The 22851-nt window shown below is 40.8% G+C and overlaps 2 protein-coding genes across 2 annotated transcripts; both read right to left on the bottom strand.

Moving 5' to 3' along the window:
* Nucleotides 1–18411: 18411 nt before the first annotated feature.
* Nucleotides 18412–18717, bottom strand: LOC145010195 (uncharacterized). The gene has a single exon (XM_078968767.1). The coding sequence runs from the start codon at nucleotides 18715–18717 to the stop codon at nucleotides 18412–18414; it is 306 nt and encodes a 101-aa protein (XP_078824893.1).
* A 712-nt stretch (nucleotides 18718–19429) lies between these two features.
* On the bottom strand, nucleotides 19430–19903 carry LOC145010194 (uncharacterized). Its single transcript, XM_078968766.1, has one exon. It carries the CDS (start codon nucleotides 19901–19903, stop codon nucleotides 19430–19432), a length of 474 nt encoding a protein of 157 aa, XP_078824892.1.
* Nucleotides 19904–22851: the final 2948 nt, after the last annotated feature.

Here is a 22851-nt window from a genome sequence, read left to right as displayed (position 1 = left end):
GGAAATGGGGCAAGTTGGGCTCCAGGTATATTGGACCCTTCAGGGTTATAGCATAGGTGGGTAAAGTGGCATATAGGCTAGATTTTCCAGCCGAACTCAGTTAGATTCATAGTACCTTTAACGTCTCCCAGGTACGGAAATGTTTGGTGGATGATTCAGAAGTGGTGCCTTTAGAGGATATTCAGGTTGATGACAGCCTGAACTACATCGAGCTGCCAGTGGCAGTCTACGACTGGAAGTCATGGGATCTGAGGAACAAGAGGGTGGAACTGGTAAAGGTGTAGTGGCAGCACCGCAAGGACTCAGAATGGACATGGGAGTCGGAGGACGAGATGAGGGAGCATTACCCCGAGCTTTTTCAGGATTAAGCAGCAGACATAGAGGACAAAGTCAAGAATAAGTGGGGGAGATTTGTAACACCTATTTCCCGATACACATTTAAATTAAGCATTTCTGTATTTTCTCTAGGACCCAACGAGTTGGTGGCCCAACTCGTCGAGTAGGGTCGTAATTCGCGGGCATTTTAAGTGACCTACTCGACGAGTCGGGAGACTGACTTGGCGAGTAGGTACTGTTTGGAGGAAGCCCTAAATATGAGGGTTTGCAACCTATTTAAACGACTTAACTCGGCCTCCCTCATCCCTATCTCTCCCAAGAAGCTATATATCGAAACCCTAACCGTTTTGTGTGATCTAAGGACATTTTGGTGCTTTTGGGTGGTTTGTGAAGCTTGAAAGGAAGGAAGAAGCTTGGGAATTCGAGTTGGGGCTTGTAGATCTAGAGATCTTATTCCATCTTCAGCACAAACAAGGTAAATGCCCCCTGTGTTGGTCTTCCATTTGGTTGTTCATCTTTAGGGCTTAGATGTTGGGTGCATTTAGGGTTTCCCAAGCCTTTTCGGATTTGTGAAGTGATTTAAGGGGTTCTACTTTCAGATCTGAGTTATTGGAGGGGTCTCATGGCATAAAGGTGCCAACTTTATGGCCATGAGAGCCCCATGCCCATTGTAGAGCACCTTTTATGGATTTTTTTGAGCTAAAAACCCCATGCATGTGTACCAAGTTTGGAAATTTACGAATAAAATGGACATTAGGAGGCCATATCTATGGTTTTGATGTGTTAACACCCATTTACATCGGCTGTATATTAAGGTTCAAGCAGGGACTCGACGAGTTGTTCTTGGAACTCGGCGAGTCGGTGTGTATTAATCACCAAATACTTTCTGGGGATGGACCGGTTGTGTTGAAAGGAAGTCCCGTAGATGCTTAGACACGTAAAGGGACCTAGGAATCATGGGACTCAGCGAGTGTATGAACAAACTCGACGAGTCCAAGGCAATCTCCCAACCGTTGAAGATGGACTCAACGAGTTGTTCATACAACTCAGTGAGTCATAGACTGGACACTTTTTTATGAGGGAGATGAACACGCCGAGTTGAAGGGAGAACTTGGCAAGTCGGATGAAGATGGTCCCAATGGTTTGAATGAAGGATAACTCGATGAGTTCTTGCTAGACTCGATTAGTTGAGTCGAGGTTGGATCGGGTTAGTGGAGCATGGACTCGATGATTTGGTAGACCAACTCGGCGAGTCAGGTCAACTAGGTGTTGAATTTGACCAATGTTGACTTTGACTGGTTATGGTTTTGAGATGGGCTAGGGTCATATGTTCTGTTTAATGACTTGAGGATTTTTGTATAGGGATTGAGGAGTCGAGGAAAGTCGATCTTCGCGCAGAGGACGGTTCAGACACTACACGACATCGAGGTGAGTTACCTTCCAGTAGGGGTGGATCTAAGGCCATAATGCCGACCCACCAACAGGGGTATTTAGTAGATAATTGTCTTTGTGATAATTATCTTGGTTTGGTTATGTGATTTGGTCATGAGATATGTCTGCGTGATATGATATCTGTGTCAGTGGTAGTGACAAGGAATAGTCTTTCCTTGGCATAGGTCGTTAGGACCAATATGCCTGACTGTATGTTTATGTCCTGTTACTATATGGTAGTGGTAGGTGGTGAAATAGTCCCCAGTTACCGGTTGTAAGATATCGATGGCGGTTACCGGTTGAAAGATACCGATGGCGGTTACCAGTTGAAAGATACCGATGATAGTTACCGATTGAAAGATACTGATGACAGTTATCGGTTGAAAGATCCCGCTGATAGTATATGGTATGTGGTATGATGGGGGAACTTACTAAGCTTTGTGCTAACAGTTTTTGGTTTTGGTTTGAGGTGCCTCTTCGTCGAAGGGGAAGGAGCAGGCGGTGTAGCAACTTATCACACACATACCTTGTTTCCCCTTGGGTTTCTGGGATTGTACTATGATTTTTTTATTACTTTTGATGCTATTGTTTTGAGACATGACACTATGATTTTATGTAATTTTGGCAATGTCTTGATAAGTTATTTTATGAAGCATTTAATTAGAAATGAAATTTTTGGCTTTGATATTTGGGATGTTCCACATCTATTCCGCCACTTCGCTTTACTGTGGTGTTCACCGTACATTGCGATGCGTCACTGTACCTTCTATTTTATAGAAGTTCTCAAAAAAAAGACGTGCATAACTCCAACCCATTTTTTGTTCTGAGTGACCTGACATGGTGTTCTGTTTCTCAACCATCATCTTCCACTCCTTGAACCGTCCAAACACTTCATCTTTACCCTTTGTATTCAGAAAATCACCCAAGTCTTCCTTGAGTAGTCATCAATAAAAGTCACAAAGTATTGACATCCACCATGATACTTCATAGTAGAGGGACCCCATAAATATAAGTGAACACACTCGAGAATCTCCTTGCTTGAGTGTTGAACCGAACTAAACTTCACCCTGCTTTTTATCTCTTGAACACAAGCTTCACCAGTTTCAGCTTTTCTAGTTGCATCTACTCCAAACAACCCCTTCTTGCTCACATGTCCCAACTTATGATGCCACAACTTTCTTTCATCATCATATTGATCTAAGGATTGGTATACAATCACCGTTTCGCCAATCGTACAACCATCCAGAATATAAATCCCATGAGGATTCATGTAACGACCAAAAATTTCAACAAAATTTAAACTTTTCAAAAACAACCCATTTTAATATCATTATTACAAAAAGGTTTTCAATACATTTATTATCAGAGTATTCCCAGAACCATGTCATAAACATAAACACGAGGAGCGGTACGATCACGCCTTCGCCTTGCCACGGTCTCCTGAAGAACCTGAAAAACATTTAAACCACACCTGTAAGCCCAAGAGCTTAGTGAGATACCCCCAAAATACCAACCACATATACTCCCTTCCAGGCTACGACCTTCCGGTCCAAAACATATTGCCTTCCGGCCCATAACATATTGCCTTCCGACCCATAATATGAATAGCATACATAACATAACAGAACATAGAACAGCCATGCATATCGGGTCTGCTGTGTGACTGGTCCGCCGTATCAGCCTTCAGTCCATCCTCCGTGTCTAGTCATGTCCTTCGAGTATGAAGTGTGGTTGGTCCGCCCGCACCGGGCCTTCAACCCACCTGGTCCACTCTCTGAGTCTACAGTATGACTGGTCCACCCACATCAGGCCTTCAGTCGGCCTGGTCCACTCTCCGAGCCTCGGCACATCTGGTCCGCCCTCTTGGGGCCTACAGCCTATCCGGACGGCTCGCTGGGCCTTCGAAACAACCGGTCCGCCCTAGGTATCTTGGCCTACATCACAAAACAGGACACGCCTCAACCCAAATCCAGTCCAAACAACCATGTGCACATAAGATACAATCATATAACAGTTCATAGTCAACAAGCCGATCAAGCAGATCACATAACATATCATTACCCTAACCAGGATACCGACCTAACCGGTCACTGGCATAGCATCACTCTACATATCGGGAAACCGACCTTAACCAAGTCTCTAGCATATACCATCCTAGCTACCAGGATGCAGACACATCAAAGCAATAATATAACAACAATATCCAAATCTCAATCCGACAAAGGGCTGGCCTTGGTGCCTTAGACCCTGTCGATATAGTGAGGATAACTCACCTCGCGAATGCCGATACTCTGAACTGAAGAAGGAGGTTCTCGAATCACCAAATCACAGCCAAACCCGAACTAATCATCATAACAAAATAAACATTAGGCTAATCATACATCCACTTATCGGGCCAAGACCAAAGTCCAAATCTCATACAAAGTCCAATATTGGACCAATTTACCAAATTGGGCCCACCTCACCAAATGGGCCTAGAACCAATGTCCGTAACAATAATTGGGCCCAAAATACTCCATCCATAAATTCCCAGACTTGGCCCAATAACCAACTGCCCACCAATGGCCCAAACTCAAAAGCCCAAAATGAAAGTCCAATAGGAGGAGTACGCTGGGCGTACCCTCCTTGGTACGCGGGGCGTACAACATTGTTCACAAAAAGGAAACGGGGCACTGGACCGCTACGTGGGGCGTACTCAGGGGTTACGCGGGGTGTAACTGCAAGATTCATTAAGTCCTTCTAATCTCTTAATGGCTTAAGCTCTTAAGCCCAAACTTCATATCCCTAGGCCAAATATGATTAGAATCCATAAAGTCTCAAACTTTATCACTTGGGACGTCCATAAGCTCTTAATCCAAGGTCTTAATTCGTTAAGACCTATATATCTCACACATGGAACAACTACAGCCCTTGGGACCTCATTTTTCTCACTCAAGACCTCTCCAAAGGTCTGAAAGGATAGATAATCTTGACCAACTCGAAACATGCAACAAGGTGAGGACTTTTAGGACAAGAATGGTGTCAAAGCTTCAAAATACATAGATCTACACAATATGAATGTCAAGCAAGAAGCTTTATACCTGAAACAAGCTCCAAAGGATGATATCTCTTCGGATCTACAAGCTCCAATCATTCCTCTTCTTCCTTGACAACTTCTCTTTTCTCCTTCAAGCATTTCTTTTGCCAAAAAGAGCTTTCCAAGGTCAAACACACCCAATAATGGAGGGAATACAAGTTCTAGGGTTTTTCTAAGGTTAAGGATGAGCATAAGGAGGCTAAGGGGTGAACCAACATGTTCCTTATATAGTGGCTGACCCTAAATTAGGGTTTGGGGTTTCTGAGAGTACGCTGGGCGTACCTCCCTGGTACGCTGGGCGTACTCACCCGGCCACCCGCACACTTCACACCATTACGTTGGGCGTACCCAGCCAGACTTTAAAACACATTCATGCCATGCATGGAGGGGACCCTTTTTCCACTTATACCACAAAGAGCTATAAACAATAATCATCTTCCAAACACCACAACTCCTCTACTCTAAAACCCGCTCCCAAATAACTTTTCATTCATACAAGGGTGACGAGAGGCCCAATGCTTTTAGCAACATACACCAACCCAATACTTTCTCGGATAGAACCCATTTCCCGAAAAAGGACCAGAATTACCCTTCTTCTTAAACCTCAGGGACTCATAATTAAACACTTAAATTATCCCTGCAATGCACCGCCTAGCATTCACCAGACCAGGCTACTCAAGACTCGACCATCGAAATCCAAAACCCTACTTACCTTTCTTGCTGTCAAGATGACACATGATTCAGCCTCAGAGCAACTCCCACGAGTTCTCTACCGCAAATCTCATAACCGCACCGAACTGGCTCTAGTGTCCTCGGGTTGGGAAAACCCCGATACACTGAAGACACTTCCAAACATCCTTCCAGATGCATTTTCACCACATAAACAAATCTATCTGGAATTCCAAAATTCCATCCATGCATTCCTGCCGAGCCTCAGCAACCATCCAACCCGGATGTGATCCCATACCACTACCGTAATCTCGCTGCTCAATGACCATAATTGGACCACTCCCATCATAACCCTGCGTTGATACTTCCACTTCTGTGAATTTACATTCCCTTATAGCATAACCGCTATCCACGCAACACACATGACCTGAACCTGCTCGCAAGGACTCTCGAGTCCATGCACCATCTCCACTAATCACAATCAATACCCGGGGCCAGACCTTCTAATGCTAATACATCACAACATACCCAACCCATTTCCTCGAACCGATCCAATAATACCTGCAGAGTCTTCAGCATGACTGGTCCGCCTTACCAGGCCTTCAGCCAATCTGGACCACCCTTCAGGGCCTTCAGTCTGGATGGACTGTCCGTCGAGCCTTCGGCCTGACTGATATGCCTACCGGCCTTCAGTCTATCCAGACCGCTCGACTAGCATCCTTCATTTCGAGTTATCTCTCTGAGAAATCCCCCCATGCATACTGTTCTAGCCCTCTAGTGGTTCCGAACTCTATCTCCATCATACATACTCGATCCCAGCCTGATCCCAGGCCTTCTACAATCAATGCCATAGGTCTGTATCCCGCCCCGCACGCCTGCTACCCACCCATACCAGCCTGCTCTCAGCTGACAGAAATACCGCTGAATCCCAAGCAGCTAAACAATCTCTAAAGCCTATCGACCATCCGGAGAAGTTCCAATTCTCCCCCACTTAGGGCACTGACTATCAACCACCGGTCGCTATCACCGACCTCCCAAAATAACCTTGAACACAACCCAACACTTACACGTGGACTGAGTCCCACTAGCACTAGCAACCTTCGCAAAAATACATTCCCACACTAATCATCCCGCTCGAAAGAAACTCAATCTTCAACTATTCACTCCTCAGACTACAGATGCTATCCGACATTCAAACCAACGCCATTATTCCACTAATAACCCTCACGAATGATAACCAGCGAAAACCCGAAACACTAACCCATAACCACACCAAACCATCAAGGAACAACGGATACCAAAACAAAATCCACACAATGAGACTAGTAGATAATAATTCTTCCACAATAATCACCAGATAACAAGATATCAAGAAAGGAACATACCCACAGCTGCATCTGGCACTGCTCTAACCTGCTCTGCTGAAAGCTGAAAAGCACGACCCTGAGCCCTTGGGGGCTCTGCTGCACCCTGACCTCCACCTGTGATCCTCAAAGTGGCCGATGCTAGAGCCTGCACCGGTCCTAAACAGCTGTCGGCAGTTGACCCTCAAGTGCCCAACCCGATGACAATGATAACAAATCCTCAAATCCCGAACCGGTGCTGACTGCCGAAAATCCCTAGCATAGTGCCCTTCCTTTCCGCACTTGCGGCATGCACCACCGGACCGACAAACTCCGGTGTGACCCCTCCCACACTTCCCACAAACTTGGCTGCTCTGATCTCCCTTCCTGGAATCAACGGTCTTAGAACGTTTCGTCGCCGGCTGCGACTGCACCGGAGCTTGCCTCAGCTCACACAACTGCAATTCAATCTCTAAATCACGCCGCCTGGCGGCCTCCTGCAACTCCAACAAAGTCTCGCACCTCTGTGCAGGCACAAACTGTCTGATATCTCTCTTTAGCATACTCAGATATCGGGACATCTGAGCCTGCTCTGAAGCAAACTCAGGGCAAAACATCGCCCTCTCAGTAAACATCCTGGTGATCTCCATCACCGACTCTGAATCCTGCTTCAGCTCAAGGAACTCCTGAGCCAACCTCTCCCTCTCGACCTGCAGAACATTACGAGTGCTGAACATCTCTCTGAACTGATCCCATGAAACTGCATCCCTCTGCACATCCGAGTATGACCCCGTGGTCAGTCTCCACCAATCCTTTGCCCCGAGCCTTAACAGGTTCAGAGAACACCTCACCCTCTGATCAGCAGGGCATGAACACGTAAAGAAACACCCCTCCACGTCAGATAACCACCTCGTAGCAACGATCGGATCCTGAACTCCATCAAAGGTGGGAGGCTTCGTATTATCGAAGTCCCGATACTGAAAACCTCTACTAGCTCCTCCCCCTGCCGCTGCTACAGCCGATGTAGCCGCCGCGGCAACTGTCTCAGTGAGAGCAGCATAGCGCTCATCAAAATACTCCACCATGGCAGTCTTGATCGACCCAGACAGTTTCGGCAGCTCGGCCCGGAACAATGCAGCAACCTCATCATCTAGGATCTCACGAATCCTCACATCCAACTCGCGCGTGCTTATCTGTCCGATAACCTTGGGTGATACTGACCTGCCCGTAACTCCTTCTCCTGCACCCGATCCTGACCCGTATTCACTCCCAGCATGCCTCGAAATCTCCATACTGAAAATAAACCACAAAATCTTAGACACTTCCCACTATCCCGGGAACCAACTCTCAACCCAACCCTAGAGGTCATGGTTTCCTTGATACGCGTATGGGTCCTGTGCTTTCAGTAGTATGGGCCCATACTACCTTCCACACCTACCCATATTTGTATGAAGTACTACCACAACACCCTAGCGACAAATATACATAGCAAGCGCTTGATCCTCACTCCTAGAGGAACACTGGAAATCTCAACAGAGGAAAATCCTAGGCTAGCAGGCATCACAAAATAGGCAACATTATCATGAAATCCTGAAGATCCCTAGCCTAACACTAGCATGCTGTTCTATCAAGCTCAATAAAAAATATCATGAATGGTAATTTGGGGTTACTTACTGGCTCCGGCTGATCGTACCTCCGAGTCCTCCTTTTACTTAATTTGAAAACCATTTTAATTTCTCTTTTTAAAACCCTCATCGATTTGAGACTGGAGTCACACGAGTGTTTCTCCAATTCACTCAAACCAAGGCTCTGATACCAACTTGTATCGACCAAAAATTTCAACATAATTTAAACTTTTCAAAACAATCCATTTTAATAACGTTATTACAAAAAGGTTTTCAATACATTATTTATCATAGTATTCCCAGGTCCATTTCATGAAACATAAACGCGAGGAACGATACGATCACGCCTTTGCCTTGCCACAGTCTCCTGAAGAACCAGAAAAACATTAAACCACAACTATAATCCCAAAAGCTTAGTGAGATACCCCCAAAATTCCAACCACATATACGCCCTTCCAGGCTACGACCTTCCGGTCCAAAACATATTGCCTTCCGGCCCATAACATATTACCTTCCGGCCCATAACATAAATAGCATGCATAACATAACAGAACATAGAACAGCCATGCATATCGGGTCTGCTGTGTGACTGGTCCGCTGTATCGGCCTTCAGTCCACCCTCTGTGTCTAGTCATGTCCTTCGAGTCTGCAGTGTGGTTGGTCCGCCCGCACCGGGCCTTCAACCCACCTAGTCCACTCTCTGAGTCTACAATATGACTGGTCCTCCCACATCGGGCCTTCAGTCGGCCAGGTCCACTCTCCGAGCCTCGGCACGTCTGGTCCGCCCTCGTGGGGCCTACAGCCTATCCGAACCGCTCGCTGGGCCTTCAGAACAACCGGTCCGCCCTGGGTATCTTGGCCTACATCACAAAGCAGGACCCGCCTCAACCCAACTCCAGTCCAAACAACCATGTGCACATAACATACAATCATATAACAGTTCATAATCAACAAGCTGATCAAGCAGATCACATAACATATCATTACCCTAACCAGGATACCGACCTAACCGGTCACTAGCATAGCATCACTCTACATATCGGGAAACCGACCTTAACCAGGTCTCTAGCATATACCATCCTAGCTACCAGGATGCAGACATATCAAAGCAATAACATAACAACAATATCCGAATCTCATTCCGACAAAGGGCCGACCTTGGTGCCTTAGACCCTGTCGATATAGTGAGGATAACTCACCTCGCGAATGCCGATACTATGAACTAAAGAAGCAGGTTCTCGAATCACCAAATCACTGCCAAACCCGAACTAATCATCATAACAAAATAAACATTAGGCCAATCATACATCCACTTATCGGGCCAAGACCAAAGTCCAAATCTCATACAAAGTCCAATATTGGCCCAATTTACCAAATTGGGCCCACCTCACCAAATGGGCCTCGAACCAATGTCCATAACAATAATTGGGCCCAAAATACTCCATCCATAAATTCCCAGACTTGGCCCAATAACCAACTGCCCACCAATGGCCCAAACTCAAAAGCCCAAAATGAAAGTCCATAAGGAGGAGTACGCTGGGCGTACCCTCCTTGGTACGCGGGGCGTACACCATTTTTCACAAAAAGGAAACGGGGCACTGGCCCGCTACGTGGGGCGTACTCAGGGGTTACACGGGGCGTAACTACGAGATTCATTAAGTCCTTCTAATCTCTTAATGGCTTAAGCTCTTAAGCCCAGACTTCAAATCCCTAGGCCAAATATGATTTGAATCCATAAAGTCTCAAACTTTATCACTTGGGTCGTCCATAAGCTCTTAATCCAAGGTCTTAATCCATTAAGACCTATATATCTCACACATGGAACAACTACAGCCCTTGGGACCTCATTTTTCTCACTCAAGACCTCTCCAAAGGTCTGAAAGGACATATAATCTTGACCAACTCGAAACATGCAACAAGGTGAGGAATTTTGGGACAAGAATGGTGTCAAAGCTTCAAAATACATAGATCTACACAATATGAATGTCAAGCAAGAAGCTTTATACCTCAAACAAGCTCCAAAGGATGGTATCTCTTCAGATCTACAAGCTCCAATCGTTCCTCTTCTTCCTTGAAAACTTCTCTTTTCTCTTTCAAGACTTTCTTTTGCCAAAAAGAGCTTTCCAAGGTCAAACACACCCAATAATGGAGGGAATACGAGTTCTAGGGTTTTTCTGAGGTTAAGGATGAGCATAAGGAGGCTAAGGGGTGAACCAACATGTTCCTTATATAGTGGCTGACCCTAAATTAGGGTTTGGGGTTTCTGAGAGTACGTTGGGCGTGCCTCCCTGGTACGTTGGGCGTACTCACCTGGCCACCCGCACACTTCACACCATTACGCTGGGCGTACGTCCAGCTTACGCTGGGCGTACCCAGCCCGAATTTAAAACACATGTATGCCATGCATGCAGGGGACCCTTTTTCCACTTATACCACAAAGAGCTATAAACAATAATCATCTTCCAAACGCCTCAACTCCTGTACTCTAAAACCCGCTCCCAAATAACTTTTCATTCATACAAGGGTGACGAGAGGCCCAATGCTTCTAACAACATACACGAGCCCGAAACTTTCTCGGATAGAACCCATTTCCCTAAAAAGGACCAGAATTACCCTTCTTCTTAAACCTCAGGGACTCATAATTAAACACTTAAAGAACAGGGTGTTACAATTCATCATTCCCTTCATAACTATAAGAGCACCCTTGGAGACTCTTAACTAGTCACCTTGTCCAGAATATTTCAATCCATACTTTATCAAAGTTCCAAGAGAAATCAAATTTTTTCGAAGTTCCGAGATAAAACAACAATCCAGTTTCCTGAGCATACCATTATGCATCTTGATCTGCACCATGACATTGCCCTTGATACGTCTCACCTAATCATCACCCATCTTGAATGTGCCATTCCAGTTTTTGAAGAAGTTGAACCAGTTGTGATTACATGTCATATGATATGATGCTCGAGAGTCCAAGACCCAAGCATCAACAGGGCTAGATGTACAATTGTCAAAACGTCACCATCATCCCTTTCACCAGAATTTCCTTGAACCACAACAACATGTTGTTGCTTGTTCTAACACCCTTATTCCCTTTCTTTAGTAGTGGACAGTCACTTTTGAAGTTCCCTTTTTTCCTTACAATTATAATTTGATGTTGGCTTTAGATTCGAAATTGACTTCCCTTTATCACCTCCACCTCTATCCGATGTTCATCCTCTACCTACGAACAAACTCGAACTGGAAAATTCTTCTTAAACAATTTTCCTACCATACAACATGGTATTAATGAAATTCTCATAAGAATTTGGCAGTAAACATAAGAGGACAAGTGCTTGATCTTCATCTTTAATCTTTACATTCACACCTTGTAGATCCAAGATGATCCGATTGAAGTTGTCCAGATGATCCTTTACTTGGGTGCTTTCTAACATCCTAAGAGTTTACAAACATTGATTCTGCTATAGCTTGCTTGTCCAACAATTGTTCTGATACTTGTAACACAATTTCTCCTAAAGACCATCGGCACTCGTTTGATCCACAACCTCTCTTAGTACTTCATTTGTAAAACATAAAAAAATAGCGTGCTCTTTCCAGAATATCCACGTTCCTTTCTGCCGCCATGTCCTTTGGTAGCTTTTATTCTCCTTCCAGTGTCATTCCACATCCTCTTTGAACTAGAAGAGCCATCATCTTTGCCTTCCACAAAGTGTAATCATTCAAACCATTGAACTTCTCCAAATTGAACTTGTGAGATGCCATCTTCAATCAACAGATTACCAACTATAACTCTGATACCACTTGTTAAGGAAAACATGCGATACTTGTCAAGACTCAGAAAAATTTGGATGCCACTTGCCAAGTTCTGATGACCCTTGTTAGGAAGTAATGTGGATAACAAGCAAAACTATGAGCACACAAAGACACAATATCTATGTAGTTTGGTCAAGGTGACCTATGTCCATGGGCAGGAAGGTAGTATTCTTTATTTCAAAGCTCTCAAACAGAGGTGCCAAGTACACTTCACCAGAGATTCACCCTACTCACTAAAGATACAATATACAAGACATAAGACACCTCAAATGACTTTGCGTGCATCCCTATTTATACTTGAGGGATCATACCTGAAACCCTAATGAGCCAAGCCCATTGGCCTATAGGCCCATGAATGGTGATGAACAATCATATTCCGCCATGCAACATCTTCTAGAAAATTCTTCCATGTCATAAAACCCATGAGCATCAACAACACACATGATGGAGCATGTTGTGCCATAGTAGAGCATCATGATGTAGAAGTGGCACATTATGAACACTAATGGCCCAACATCCATCATGCTGGCACAACATGGTGTAACACTTTAGCAACACCAACTTCTGATCATCCTTGAACGATCTTGAGCATAACAGAGGACTTCATAGCATACATGGCTCATCAAGGACCAAAATGGTCTAACTCGCACCACGATGGCGCAATAAGTGTATCCATGGCGCAACAGGCTTCAAGTGTGGTGCAAGAACTTTAAGATTAGAGAAAAAACACCACCTTGGTGCAATAGGAACATACATGGTAAACAAGGCTATGCTTGGCACAAGAGTACCCTATGGCACAAGAGGGATCCTCATTGCGCAAGAGGAACCCCTCGAGGGAAAAGAGAGAGCATAACGGCACAAGAAAGAATGCCATTGGCACAAAAACATCCTTCTTGTCCCATCCCTTCAACATATCGTGCAACAAGGTTCCTTTGTTGCTCCATATCACTCCTAATTGCTCTAAACCTATTCTAGGTGCTCGAAACCCCTTTTGTATGATCTATTCCTTTGGCACTAGTTCCGTTCCTTTTTCAGATGATCCAATCCTTTCTCAGATGATCCTTTCCTTTGTCACATGGTTCCTGAACCCTAAGTGCTCCATTGAGTTCTAAGTGCTCCAGATGCTCCATGAACATGATAAAGTCTCATAAACTATACTTAAATAGTTTATTATAGCAATTAAATTTGTACCCTATATATATATATATATATATATATATATATATATATATATATATATATATATATATATATATATATATATAGCAAAAGACCTAAGGTTCTATTCTAACATACATGATATATAAACTAGGAAGATCAATCCCATAAAAATTAGGAATCTTTTGTTATGGTAACCCTGTCTTCAGAATAATCCTTAACACATATGGATTTTATCTTCATACTTCAGGGCTTGGTCTTCTACAGATCTTCATGAACCTTCCTGATGTCATCAGGGAATGCAATCGTGATGACAATCAGTGATACTGATGTAACCGCTGATACATAACTTTTAACGTAACAAATCACAAAGGCCCTAAGAATCTCCCCCTATTTGATAATGTCAATACTAACTATACTAGTTATATTGTTTATTTATAAAGTACGAAAAAGTATGTAAAAGTTATACAAAAGAAAACAATATTTACAGGAAGACTTCATTAGCCTTGTTCTCGTATTCAGCAGAATCAATCGTTATCTTAAGCTTGCTAAATTCAACTACTATCACTGAATAAGATGTCTTGGAAACCTCCTTACCCTTAATAAGTTGATAAAGACATATAACATGTTGAGTTGGATCCATATACATATATGTATGCCTTCGGAAGCACATATTTCCATTCATATCTTGATAGAATACCCCGTAAATAGGGCTAAAAAACAGTTTTATAACACTCATGAGAAGAGTTTGGAGGTAAGCTATTATTTATCACTCTTGAACCAAAGGGAATAAGAACCTTGACAAATTCATCTTCACATTTATAACTTCTTGTTCCTTATCTCTGAGTTGGTTTCAGGGGTGTTTTAGTTGCAAAAAACTTTAGCTTCTAAACCTTTTATGTCAACTTTCCCACAACAATTCTCAATTCCTTAGATAAGGCACTCTTGTTGTTAGAAACTTCGTGCATTAATTATTCCCATTCGGATTAGCCATACATGGTAAGTTATAAGACATGAATCACTTCATAATGGAAATCAGAACCACCTTCTCTTGTAATATGAATAGTTAGGACTATATTATCTTTGGGCTTTTGTGACATGCCCTTATTTTTCAGAACCAATTAAAACCTTTTCTTTACGCTTTGAGTTTCCGTGTTATGGAAAATGAAACTTTAAAAAAATCGTTATAACATAAGTTATTTCATTTTATTAAAATACCAAGGATGTCACCATTAATATCCAAACATAGGTTACATCGTAAAAATAAAAAGGTCCTAAAAAACTAACACAAGCACATCTCTTATTTCACTCAACATACTAATCAATTTCCATCAGCCTTAGTTTCACTATATGTGATGCATATAAATTGAGTGGGTCAGGTTTGGGAAACCTGGTGAGATGCATAGGGTTTTCAAGCCCATAACAACTTAAGGATAATCTAATCGTAATAATATTCCTACAAACAAACATTATACGTGTATATATTATGACAACCGGAAATCTCTATCCTAGAAAGCCAATATAATCAATCATCAGTCAAACTTAATTCTGTTACCTTTTGATGTGTTAAGGGTCAGTTTGAGGGTCTCTGAGCCTAGTACACTTAAGGATTGAGTGTTGGAATGAGTTACCTTGAGTTCAGTAGTTTGCAATCGAGCCTAGAATACCTTCAAAGGTGGTTCACGGCCGCAAACTAGGTTCACGACCATGAACCACCCTCCATTCATTTCCTCCTCATTCTTCATCCTCCTATCCGTGATCATCAAGAAATCCTCTCAAGTATCATCTTTCAAAATTCCTCACCTTACTCCAAAATCGTAAGTGTTTCATCCCTTTTCTTGTTCATACTTGAAACCCCCGTGCTTCCATCCTTTGATTCATCACTTTTCACCATCTTTCCAAGACCTTCAAGAGTTCACGGTCTTGAACCCTTCATGTAGGGTCGTGAACACTTCGAGTGTTCTTCATGCTCTTGGATCGTGAACCCTTCTTAAGGCCGTGAACACATCATTGGCCGTGAACCCATAGTATTGGCCGTGAACCCGTCCTTGCCCCTCATGTGCGGTTCTAACACTTTATTGTAAGTGTTTCCTAGATCCTAAGGTTGCTTCCCTTACATGTTAGCTGTTATATACACTAATTGTGTATATATATATATATATATGTGTGTGTGTGTGTGTGTCATTATATACTTAATAGGATCCGTTTGTGCTCGAGACTTCACTTGGCATACTTAGCATCCTATATCGATCTTTCACTCGAATCACTCACTACAGGTGGGTTTATATACCTACAAATATACTTTTAAATGCTTTTTAAATGCGTTTTAGGGGTGGGGGAATACAAGTTGAACACAATGAAATTGTGTTAACCATTTACATGTGAAAACAACATCCAAAAGAATTTCTTATACTCAAAACTTGTTGAAAACTCTTTTAAAGCTTTTATAAACTTCTTTTATATCAAATCATATTCGTCTATCTATTTATGTGTAAGTATGATTTAACAAACTTAGGACTACTGCTAGATACCTTAACTCTTGTTCCATGTTTGGTTGTAGGCTTAGGGTAGAATCACTAGTCCGAATGTCGGCTAAATCATAGTTATACTTATTAAATACGTATATGAATATTAAACACATTTTTAAGGTACATACTTAACTTGGTTGCTTATGGTGAGTAATTGAATCTTTTCTAAAATCAGTAACAGTTCAAACAAACATTCTAGTAAACTATAATAGGTATAGTTTAGAGGATTACTACTTACTATTTCTAGAATAGTAAAACATACATGAGTCAGTTCATACATACATACTATAACTAAAGCAAGAAGGAACATACCTAACCACAACAAGAACACAAAGGAACATACATACTATAACAAGAACAAGATAACAATAATGTGAAACTTATACTTCTCGACATAGCAATATACTTGTTATGTCACGTTTTGTAACCAGAGTCTCCTAGAGGGAGAACGGTCATTGTGTGTATAGGTTTATATGGGACTGAAAATCCCACATCCCAACTGTTAGCTACAGTCCGGCAGACAAGCCAAGGGGTGACAAATGTCACATCAGTTTTGACGCGAGTAGGTTGTCGTGTTAAATACTATTCAATCATTATGGTTATAACCACATAACATTTTAACCTTAATTAAGAATTTATTTTTAAGGTAGTTAGTGCTTCAGAAGTTATTTTAAACAACATTACGGTACACTTTCATTTTCCATTACATTCATGTTGTGATATACTCACGTAAGTAATGCATACTATTTTTCATGTAAAGATAGTTTTACAAATATGGAAAAGTGAATTTATACTATTACAAGTACAAACATACATCTTACATCATTTTTCAAAAAGAAACAAGCATACAAAACAATGAAGTCTTGGTAGAAGACTACTTTTAGTAGAAAATCTAGGATTTTCTAGGAAGTATACAAATATTTACATCAAAACACTTACAACATCTTTATCAAACTAATACAAACTTTTGACACGAAAATACTTATGAGCTCACCAAATTTAATGCTGATCTACTCTTTCAAAATAACTTGTATTCTCAGGTCACCAGTAGATAGGTACACTCTCAGAGCTCTTGAGGAGACAACTTAGTACCGTGCTGCGTCTTTTGTCTTTTACTATATCTACTTTTGAAGTTCGATATGGAAATGTTTTAAACACTTATGTAAAAACTTATACATTATTAATACAATGGTTATTTGTACTTTGATTACTATAATGCATGTCTTGTGATACCCGACATGACGTCCTCCGCCCCGAACATTTCTGTCGTTTTGGTTTGGGGGTGTGACAATAATCTTATGTAAGACCACTTACCATGCTCAATCGATTCTTATAAATCCTAATTCGACTATCATCTGGAAGAATCACATTTCCTGATGAATCGTCTGAGCAACTATTTGACTACACGACGAGGGGAGTCCTTGGCCAGTGTAAGACATATAAATGCAACTCATGTATAGAGTATTGGATAAATATAGTATCCTATTTTATCTACGTCTGTGGGTTATAAGTCCACACTACCAACGTAATTCACTAGTCCACCTAGAACAGTCAAGTGTTGTCATCTACTCTAGTCGATGACCCAAACATACTTAGCAGTTGTCAGATCTGGACCCCCCATTTTTGGTCATCCAAAAAGAGGAATACTACTACACTTGGCTCTGATCTTACACTCTACTCCAAAATGAGACCTATCCTATGTTAGACCTATTTGGAACTAAGTTCCCTTTTATAACCCTATGACTAATCCAGACTATAACTTAAAGAAAAATCTGATTTCCAACACGGTCTTTAATAAGCACACATAGAATAATGAATACAATTAGCATTTAGCAAATACTTTTATTATTCTGTTGAGAATAATATGCACTTACTTGACAAAAGTATGTGATTTGAGGTTAGGGCAGCCTTTCGCCTTAACACTTTATCATTTCAAAAGACCTTGATTAAAATGACATTAAGTCTTAGTCTATTTTCATATTTCTTGTGACTATAATATTGATAGTCTATATTCCTCAATAATCCCAACGTCTACATCAACATCTATCAAATAAGGAATAATTAGGTAGGATCATATTGGAGGTAGGGTTTGTTTGGTATACAAAGTATATTTTTTGAAAATATCACTTTAAACACCTCACTAAATCCAACCTAGAAATCACTCCCATAAGTAGATCAATCAGTATGATGAATTAGAATGATTGATAAATCTTATTTATAGGTGTATTTTAATCAAAATTTCAAAAATTCAACACTTATTTATACGAGCTCCATTTAAAAAGTTCTTTATATGTACACGTAGCTATCGACGAGTACTACAATGTCCATTCTTAACTGTCTTTTTATAGACATATAGGTATTGACGAGATTCTTAAGACTCATCTAGATTGTTTTTCCTAGAAATCGAGTTCTTCAAGCCCTACCGAATGTTTCCATCAAACAAGCACTAAGTTAATCATCTTATGTCGTAATTTCTTCCTCTTGCGGTCAACGAGTTCTTCAGGCTCTTCTATCAGCCTTTTATTATCATCAATACCTAATTCTAAAAGTGGAATCATGTCAAGTTCTTCTACCAAGCACTTCCTCAAATAGCAAACATGAAAGGTCTTGTAGATACCTTCCAGTTCAGGTGGTAATTCAAGTTTGTAAGCCTGTTTCTCAATTTTCTGAAGTACTTTGAATGGACCAATAAAACGAGGAGTTAGCTTCCTACGTTTTTTGAATCTTAAAGTCCCTTCCATGGAGATACTTTAAGTAGAACTTGATCGCCGACCTCAAACGTTACATGTCGTCGGTTCTTATCTACATAGCTCTTCTAATGACTTTGAGCAGCTATCACTCACTCGCAGATGATTTTCACTTTATCAGCGGTCTGTTGAACCATATCATGACCCACAAAGTGTTTCTATCGTACTTCTAACTAACAAGATAATGTATATCACTTCCTTCCATAGAATGCTTCGTAAGGAGGCATCTTGATGCTTGAGTGATAACTATTGTTCTAAGTAAATTTTGCTACTGGTAGGTGATCATCCCAGCTACTAGTGAACTATAAAGCATATGTACGCAACATATCCCCTAAATTTTGGATAGTTTTTTCCTCCATCTATCTGTTTGTGGATGACAGGTAGTACTTAAAGACAACTTAATGCCCACTTCTTTTTTCAGGCTCTTCTATAATCTGGAAGTAAGTCAATTTTCTCTGTTTGACATGATAGATATGGATACATCATGAATTTTGACAATCTCCTTCACGCAGGTTTCTACGAACTTATCCACTGACTAGTTTTCTCCTGCTGCAACAAAATGTGTGTTCTTCTTCAATCAGTCTATTACAACCCAAATCATGTCATGGCCCTTCGTCGCTCTTAGCAACTTGGTTATCAAATCCATAGTAATTTCATACCACTTACCTATGGGTGCTAGCAGAGGTTCCAAGTCTCCATATAGTTTTTAATGTTGTGCTTTTACCCTTGAAAAAGTCACACATTCAACCAAGTAAGTTGCTACATCAACCTTCATAGTTGGCCACCAGTAGTAGGGTTTTAGATCCAAACACATCTTAGTGCTACCTGGGTGTATAGAGTACATGGTTTTATGAAACTCTTCCATAAGAAGATATCGTATCCATTTTGGCACCCAAATGTAATTTTTGAATAACGTCAACCCTTGATCGTTTTCTTCAAAAACTAACATCTTGCCTAGACGTTCTTCCTTCTTCACATCTTCAACTAAATATCTTGTCTGATCTTCCTTGAGTTTTTTTATAATCTTTAAAATCATCTCAATCTTCAACGATTTGCTCTTTTCCATTCGGGATTCACCTTTTCTGCTCAAGGCATCTGCAATAATATTATCTTTACCAAGATGGTAAAGCATCACACAATCATAGTTTTTTATTAACTCCAACCATTTTCTTTTCCTCATGTTCAATTCCTTTTGTGTAAAGAGATATTGATGGATTTTATGATCTATAAATAGTTTACATTTGGTTTCGTAAAGATATTCCAAATCTTTAGAAAAAAAAAACCCTGTTGCAAGCTCTAGATCATGTGTTGGGTAATTATGCTCGTGAACCTACAATTATCACGAGGTGTAAGCTACCAATTTATCTATTTGGGTAAGGATGCATCTCAATCCAACTTTAGAAGCGTCACTAAAACTACAAAGTCATTAGTTCCTTCTGGTAGGACGGGGATTCATGCTTCACATAACCGCTTCTTCAATTCACTGCAACTCCCTTTTTGGACAAGGCTGTTAGTGGAGCGGAAATAAAAGATAAGTTTTGGAGAACTTTGCATGCAACTTTTCGATTTTTCTTGGAGTAGATCAAGATGTCATCTATGAACACTATTATTGATTTATCAAGAAAAGGTTTACAAACTTGATGCATCAAATCTATAAATGTTGTTGGATCATTTATTAGTCCAAAGGACATAACAAGGAATTCATAGTGTCCATACCTTATTCTAAAGGATGTATTTTCAATGTCTTGATCCCTTATCTATAACTAATGATAGCCTAATCTGAGATCAATTTTGGAGAAGACGGTTGCTCCGTACAACTGATCGAACAAGTCATTTATCCTAGGTAAGGAGTGTTGATTCTTTATCGTAGCCTTGTTTAGCTCTTGATAATCAATGGACATTCTCATCGTGCCGTTCCTCTTCTTTAAAAATAGTATGGGTGCTCCCCAAGGTGATGAATTAGATCTTATAAAACCATTGTCCAATAATTCCTAGAGTTGTGTCATCAAATCTTTCATCTCCATAGGTGCTAAATGATACGGTGCTTTTGCAATTGACTCATGTCTGGCAATAAGTCTATTTTGAACTATACATGCCTCTTTATTGGTAATTCAAGTAATTCATCCGGAAATACCTCAAGATATTCATGCACCATAGGTATATCAGTCATTGCCTTCTTTTACTTTTTTTGTGTCAATCACGTATGCCAATAATGTTGTACATTCATTGGTTCGGTATTTTCTATCCTTCATCATCATAATGATTCCATTCTTTATTGTACTCTTATTACCATAAACGATGAATGTCTCTTCCTCATGGGGATTGATGCGTACCATCTTTTTTCTGTATAATATCTCCACGAGATTTTCACCCAACCAACCCATGACCAGAATTACGTTAATTTCGTTCAACTCGAAGGGCAATAACACTTCATGAAATTTGTTCCTATTTAATTTAGTGGTTACATTCTCTAACTTATTTCTAATAGTTACATTCCTACCACCAATTACTTCTACCATAATAGGTGTAGTTAGCTTACATGGTGATAATTTAATCCTTCTACCAATTCATGCGATAAAGAGTGATCTGCTCCCGAATCAAATATAATATTAGCTGGAATTTGGTTTACTATGAATGTACCTGAAGCAACGTCAGTATATTCCTTACTTCATTAAAGGGTCATTTGGTAGCCTTTACCCTTGGGCTTTGCTAGCAGGATCCTTGGGGTTCGTTGCTGGGCATTCAGCCATCATGTGCCCTTCCTCTCGAAAATTGAAGCAAACTTTTCCTTTCACTGGGCAATTTGTAAAGATATGCCCCGACTTCTTGCATTTGTAATAGGCAACACAGTCTCCAAAATGCTTTTTCTTGCATTGGTTTCACCACTTCCCTCCTTAGTTTCTCTTAAATTTGTTGCTTGACTTTGAAAAGTTCTTCTTATTCTTGCTATTGTTGTTGTTATTTCTAGTGATTCCATTTGCTTTCCTCTTCTCACCAACTTCAGGCTTGTAGGCAGTCTTCTTCTTAATCATATTCTCTACAGACCTTACAGCCCAAATTTTTGTCTCAAAAGTCACTGCCTACTTAACCGACACATAATGCTTCCATGGCAGTCCCTTGGAGTATTTATTAATATTGGCTAGTTCGTCGGGGACCACATACAATACGGACTCCATTTTGTCTGTGAAAGCATTGGTCTACTCTTCATCTAGAATGCTTCCATTTTTCAATGTTAGGAGTTGATTCTCCAACTCCAAGATGTCTTCAGCAGAGAAAAAATTGTGCTTAAAGTAGATCAAGAACTCTTCCTTAGTCTGTTGCAATGGCTTTTTAGGGATTATCGTTTTCCCCAACGTATTCCACCATTTGATCGCTTCACCCTTAATTTATCTGATAGTGTAGGTAGTTTGTAGCTTAGCAGTGCAACTTCATGTAATGAAAGCTAGTTCCATTTCTGAAGTCTAGTCCATGACTCCAAATGTATCCTCTTTCCCATTAAAGGATGATAGCTTCAAGTAGTGAAGTCCTTATACTTCTAGTAGCCTTTAGCTTCTTCATTCCTTCGAACCTCTTATTCTATTGGTACCTATTGACTCTCAGATTCATTGTTTCCTTCCTAGACCATTGCTGCATGAGAAGGAACTAGTCCATTATTAACTCGTTCAACGACTATTGGTTTGTTGATCACTAGCACTCTGCCTCTAGAATTAACCAGATCCCGAGTTAGGAGATTCGTAAACTCAATTCATTGCAACTCTTGCAGGGTTTGCATTATTGCTCGAGCTTCTTCTATGGTGAACTTGGCAGCTACTTCTCAGGTGTTCTGAGGTGTTGGACCTCCTTCATTATTGATGAATCTATCGCTTTTGTGATCTTTATTTCGTTCTATACCCGTTGAACATGAGTATTTTAGAATAATATTATTTTAGTTACTATTTATGTTTAGCACATAATAGAAGTTAAGGCATCTTAGAAATTAAGGTCTCTTCCTATGGCTTCCTAACGCTTAAGTCTATAGCAATTTAGACATCTATCCTAAAGCATTGTATCACACAGCTCAACAGTCATACTTAGTTTCTAAGTCTATTTTGCATATTTCTTGTGACTATAATATTGATAGTCTAGATT

This window comes from Lactuca saligna, chromosome 8 (assembly GCF_052625555.1).
Source record: "Lactuca saligna cultivar CGN05327 chromosome 8, ASM5262555v1, whole genome shotgun sequence".
Classification (NCBI taxonomy): domain Eukaryota; kingdom Viridiplantae; phylum Streptophyta; class Magnoliopsida; order Asterales; family Asteraceae; genus Lactuca; species Lactuca saligna.
The sequence above is the reverse complement of the archived record's forward strand: the minus strand, read 5'-3'. Positions and strand labels throughout refer to the sequence as shown.

Coding starts and splice junctions, on each gene's coding strand:
- LOC145010195 (XM_078968767.1), bottom strand. CDS start 18,717: ATGGAAGGGACTTTAAGATTCAAAAAACGTAGGAAGCTAACTCCTCGT.
- LOC145010194 (XM_078968766.1), bottom strand. CDS start 19,903: ATGAGGAAAAGAAAATGGTTGGAGTTAATAAAAAACTATGATTGTGTG.